This window comes from Eschrichtius robustus, chromosome 2, assembly GCF_028021215.1.
Source record: "Eschrichtius robustus isolate mEscRob2 chromosome 2, mEscRob2.pri, whole genome shotgun sequence".
In the NCBI taxonomy this organism is placed as follows: domain Eukaryota; kingdom Metazoa; phylum Chordata; class Mammalia; order Artiodactyla; family Eschrichtiidae; genus Eschrichtius; species Eschrichtius robustus.
In genome coordinates this window covers 160,647,374-160,653,373 of record NC_090825.1, presented here as the reverse complement: position 1 = coordinate 160,653,373, position 6,000 = coordinate 160,647,374, and the positions used below count along the sequence as shown (strand labels likewise).

The 6,000-nt window shown below is 41.1% G+C and overlaps 1 protein-coding gene across 2 annotated transcripts in view; it reads right to left on the bottom strand.

Moving 5' to 3' along the window:
* Nucleotides 1-416: 416 nt before the first annotated feature.
* The window catches only part of RNF130 (ring finger protein 130), a 100,039-nt gene continuing 94,455 nt past the window's right edge, over nucleotides 417-6,000 (bottom strand). For both annotated transcript variants that reach the window (XM_068536519.1, XM_068536518.1), the window contains one exon: nucleotides 417-604. In XM_068536519.1, the coding sequence (XP_068392620.1) occupies nucleotides 600-604 (5 nt within the window). In that variant the 3' untranslated portion in view covers nucleotides 417-599. The remainder of the gene's footprint in view (nucleotides 605-6,000) is intronic.

Below are 6,000 nucleotides of genomic sequence, written 5' to 3'. Positions count from 1 at the left end.
ATTGAGCACTTACTATGTGCAAAGCACTCTACTAGGTACCAGAGATACAGTGGCAAGTGACACAGTTAAATGTCCCTGTGGCTGTGGAGCTGACGTTCTAGAGGAGTCAGATCAACCACCAACAAAGGAACAAGAAATTATCAGAGAGTGAATGGCGACCTTGAAGAAAATAAAATGGAGCAACTCAGTTCAGGGCCCGAGGGGGCATCACCACACAGGATGTCCCCACACTTGGGTCCTATCTGGGCGCAACAGGAGCCAATGTGAAAAGACCAAAAGAAACAGCATCACTGTTCCTCCCCTGGAGAGTATGAGCACGTTCTGTATCTGAAACACACACAAATGAAATTTGGGCATGTGATCTCCAAATCAGCCTTCCAAACACAAGTGGGTGAATAACACTCAACAACACAGTCTTTTAATTTTATTATTTATTTATTTTAATACAAAGCTTTGGCATTAGCAATTTTATGAAAAAATAAAATGTACTAAAAATAAATGCTTGTGTGGCATGATTGGTAAATGATGCACAAAAATAGGTTCTTTTTTCCTTCAAGGCAATCAGTCAGAAAGCATTCTTTTCCTTCTTCAAAACCATTCTACCCTATGGAATAAAAGGAAAAAAGAGAGGTCAAGAATTAGTTAACGGGTAGTTGTCAATGTTTTAAAATAACAGAGAAAGTAATCCTAACTGAATGGTGGCCTGGGGTTGTCCCCAAGTATTTCCCAGACCAATTTGGTAAAGCCAGTAAGTCACTAGCATTTTCGTAAACTCAGCAGCTGTAGATCTGAGGTCAAGTGGCTCAGTCACTTAAAAGTGTGTTAGTACTTCCAAAAGGAAGGCAGGGAAAAGTACAGGCTAACAGCATTTTGTTTAAAAATGCAGGGACAACTGTCGTACAATTTACAACTTTTCCTGGTTTGAACACATGTTCTAAATGCTGAGTGCCCTGAAATCTGTAGCTGCTGTCTTTACAATATGCTCCTGCTTTATACCTCAAACAAACATGTCATTATTTATTTTGAAGTAAGATTTGAGGAGTACAGACTCCCAGAGATGTAAGGCTTTCTTACAGGAATTCCCCAGATTTTACGTGCGTGCATGTGTGTATGTGTGTGTGTGTGTGTGTGTCCCTAAATCAGGTGCCTGAAGGTACCTGGCATCTTTGGAAGTTTCCTGCATTACCCTCAGGCTAATGCTGCCCCCTCTGCAGCCTGGCACTGTGGGACTGCCCTAGTTCCTGAACCCTTATAGAGTCTGGTTCATTTCTAAGGTTCCCACATCATATCTTCAATTCTGCTCTCTTTTTTCCCGGCAGAATCCCAGACCCATACTTCAAACCTCTTAATCTTTGGTCAACATACAACTCTCCAGCATCTCCTGTTTTATCTCCTCCCCATCATCCTGACTTTCTCCTTCAGCTCTGTATTTTCACCTAACCTACCTTCTTGCTTCCAGTCTCTACCATGAAAGCAACTTCTCAGCCATCAGCAATTTTCTTTTTGCTGAAAAGCCTTAGATATCACCTGCTGGTTACAAAAAACCAGTCCAAATTCTGTAGTCTGCCTACTGTCGCCACCACCTACAGCAGACACGTCAAACCACACAACTCGCTGAACCTGCTCTGCTTTTTCTCACCTTGTGCTTTAATTATGCCTGGCTTGGTTTCTAAGTCACCCCCTCCAGGAAGCCTTTTTCAACCCCCTCAGGGCAAAAGCGGCAGTTCCCCTGTGTCTGTGTGATACTCCTGTCATCTTGTGCTGGGTCCGCAGGCACTCCCTGGCTCCTCCGTCACTTCAACCAGCACCGCAGTGCAGAGCACTGAGCAGTGCAGCCCCCTTCCCTTTCCCCAGGGTTCCTGCAGGGTAAGGCCTGGTGCCTCAAACACTGGGGAGATGGTGCCTAATGAATGAAAGGCTGGGTATGAAGGCCATTCACAGAAACTGCAAACAGGGCTCTACACTTGTTTATTGTAGTTCATATTTAAGACAACACATTGTTTTTATAACATTTCCTCTGAAAAACTGGATATAGGACTTTTAATGGGCAAATAAAGATTTTTAAGCTTACTTTTTTTTGCTGCCTAAGAAATTATAAACAACTATGCAGCCAAACATTAAAGGCGCTTCTGAAAAATGAAAGACTGACCACTGTCAAAGACAGGACAGAAGTCCAGTCAAAGCTTCTGCTGCTGTAATCTTCTTTTTGTCACCATGTTTTTAGAAAACCAAATTTATCTTTTTCAACCGCATTATTTGGAGCCCTTAAATGGCTCTCCAGAGTAGTCAAAGACAAGCAGTGTAAAGGAAAGAGTTGGAACCAGAAATACTGGGCTTGAATCCCATGCCCTTCTTCCTATGGCATTTCTTGGGGGTCACTCAGCCCCTCTGGGCCTCAGGTTACTCCTGTGTGTATATATCTCAGGCTCAGAGTGGCTAAAGGAGAACTAAATACTAAGACAAAGAAGAGTATTCATGATCAAACTGGGGGCAAATCTTTGCTGGTATTGCTACAAAAAAGGCTGTCTCAGGAAAATAAACAATCAGAGATGTGTGCTAGCGTGAGCAAAAGTTTTTAGGTTGAAAACTAAAAATTCAAAATTCTTCAGATCAGTGTTTCTCAAACTGGAGGCTGTAACCTACTAATGGATCATAAAATCAATGCAGGAGTTCATGACCAACATTAACAACAACACAACAAAAAAGCACAGAGAAGAACAGATCAGAGAATACTGTATGTAGTAAGGAAAATGTGGAACTTCTGTTTCAGTAATACATGTGGGAGCACTGGGTCAAAATATAAAATGTATTTCTTACAGTAGGAGATGGTTAAAAAAAGTGTTTTAAAAACATTGCTTTTGGGCTTCCCTGGTGGCGCAGTGGTTAAGAATCCACCTGCCAATGCAGGGGACATGGGTTCAAGCCCTGGTCCGGGAAGATCCCACATGCAGCGGAGCAACTACGCCCGAGCGCTACAACTGCTGAGCATGCGCTCTAGAGCCCGCGAGCCACAACTACTGAAGCCCGCAAGCCTAGAGCCCGTGCTCCTCAACAAGAGAAGCCACCGCAGTGAGAAGCCCGCACACCGCAACGAAGAGTAGCCCCCACTCACCACAACTAGAGAAAGCTGGCGTGCAGCAACAAAGACCCAACTTAGCCAAAAATAAATAAATAAGTTAAAAACAAACAAACAAAAAAAAAACATTGCTTTTGACCCTGAAGGTTCTAAAAGAGGCAGCCAGCAGAGACCCCAACCCCTCTCCTTGGGCTCTGATCTCTCCTAGGAAGGGACCATTTAGGACAGACAATTCAAGAGGAACTCTGAGAACTAGAAGGAGTCTTAGAACTTCTTCTACCTGACTCAGGATCTGCCTCCAAACAGCTTCAGCCTTGTAACTTCTGTCTGAATAAGCAGGTCCCAGCAAGCTCATTAGCTTTCAACACAGCCCATGGCATGGATGGACAATTCTGACTGGCAGGAAGTTCTTTCTTACATGAAATGGAAATCTACCTCCCTGTAGATATCTCCAGAGTTACACAGTAAGTATCACCCTCTGTATGCACTGGTTAGTCACCACGGGACCATTATGAGTATTAAATGGGGCAATTGTGGGTAGTAACAGAGCCCAAAACAGGAGTAAGTTCTTGGTAGGCATGCAATAAACAGTAGCTGTTCTCATCTTTGGCAGTCCTCCAAATACCTGGGGACACCTCTTACATCACCCCAGTCTCCTCTAAGGTAAGCATCCCTAAGATAGAAATGATTAAGTTTTCAGACTCTTTCATACTGAAATATGTCAACGTTCCTCTTAAAGAGTCCAAGCAAAACAATTCAGAAATATTGAGTAGAGAGTAAAATAGAAACATCAATTCCTTTGACCTGGCTTATAAATTTCTACCACTACACCTCAGAGGAGGACAGCTCAAGAGGAACACTGGTGTGGACAACTGAAGCCCAACGACCTGCCGCAGAGCTAGGGCTTCTTGGTCTTCAGTTATGCTACAGGATTTCATATTTGTTCCAGTTATTTCATCAAGTTAACTACATCAGATTCATTTCCTCCTCCTGAGACTGTTTTGAATCTTGAATGCCTGGGCTACAATCCTCTGCAAATCTCAGAACATGATTTCTATGCAACAGAATCCAGGAACTTAAGAAAGGGCTGTAGAGAATACCTAGCTGAACCTCCCATTTGACTCAAAATCTCTCCTATATCATCCACATATCTTATAACTTGTTCCTCCAATAAAAACAAATATTATTTTTCAAATAAATATTTACTTTTTTTATATTGAGGGAAAAATGGATTTATATAAATGTAAGCTGGTAAATGTTGGGATTTAACAAGGTTTACTTGAATAATGAAGTAGAGCAGAAAACCTCCTTTGGGCCAGAAGTTCAATAATGTTGCTTACTTAAGTACAACAAATGTTAGGGAAGCTAATATGTAAAAATATATTTAACTTACATTTATTTGTCTCTTTGACTACTATCCTGTTTAAATTTGCAAAGTCTCAAAATTCACTAGATTTGTTTGTAGTCATGGTTGAGTACTTACATAAATGGTATTTCATCACGATAGAAGGGGGTGACCCCAGATACTTGGACTTTTCATTGATCTCTGAGTTAGGCCCTGAGTGAACACACAGAGCGTAGTGAGGGAGGTGGAGTGCTTTCACCCCTAGTGGAACAGCAACCCATGGAGGCCTGGACCTGCCTGGGTTCCGCAGCCCTGCCTTTATATATGGCCAGTACTGCTTCATCTTGCCCACAGGGTTTCACCAATGACTAGACTGGGTCAAGGTCTTATTGACATCACAGTACAATCAGTGTAACACTGTCAGAAAAGTAAACTATAACAGTAGGTAGAAAGCATAAGGTGGAATTTCCTACTAATTTCCAGACAAATCATTAAAATGTGAAAAGACAGAATCTATTTATACAGAAGACTATCTTACAAATGGATGAGGTTACCCAGAAAATTGAAACAGAGCAATTAAATTGAAAAGGCAATCTCACTTTGATTGTAATTTTTTAGTAAAAGTGAAAAGGTAAGATAGATTTCAAAGACTTCATTAATGAAGAATAATTATAAATTTATTTGCTAAAATAAACTTTTCTCCGGAATTAAAATCACACAGGAATTTTTCATCAACATTTCTGGGAAAGAGACATTGAGTAAGAGTGGCTATCTTTTTTTTTTTTTGGCTGCACTGCACGGCTTGTGGGATCTTAGTTCCCAGACCAAGGATCGAACCCAAGACCCTGGCAGTGGAAGTGCAGAGTGCTAACCATTGGACCACCAGGGAATTCCTGGCTATTATCTTTTTTTATCCCCTATAATTAAAAGGGTCTTTAAAAAGATTAAGTAATTACAGTTACAAAAAAAATCAACACATAAAAGCACAACAGGAGAGCAAAACATCACCCAAAATTGTACTAAATTAAGATAATCACCATTAATATTTTGGTGACCATCCTTTCTTGCATCCGTATGTGTGTATACACACACACACACACACACTCTCTCTCTCTCTCTCTCTCTCTCCCAATTTCTCTCTCTAAATGGAATCATGGAAATTGTCCTTCAGAGTGGTTTTGACTGAAGGCACAGAAATAATAGTCAAATGAACAATTGCAGCATCAACCCTCTACAAAGGCTAATGGGAGAAGGGATGGACTAAGACATGGATCTAAGATCTATGACTTAGATTCTGAGTCATGAAGGCATTTATGAGCAGAACTCTAACTTACAATAGGTAACATGTCTATTGAGCATTCTCTAAAATATCTGATACATGAACTGAGCACCTGGCTGATTCTGAGTGGCAGTAAGGTGACTACTAAATTACTTAATAATTCTCTAAAAGTGCCCAGTGTGCAACTACTTGCTGTGATTGGTTTCTACTCTTTTGTGAAATTTTAAAGAAGTGGGCTTACATTATCATCTAGTTTGATGGGTTGGTATGGGAGTAAGCAAGAGGTGACTGCAGGTGAAA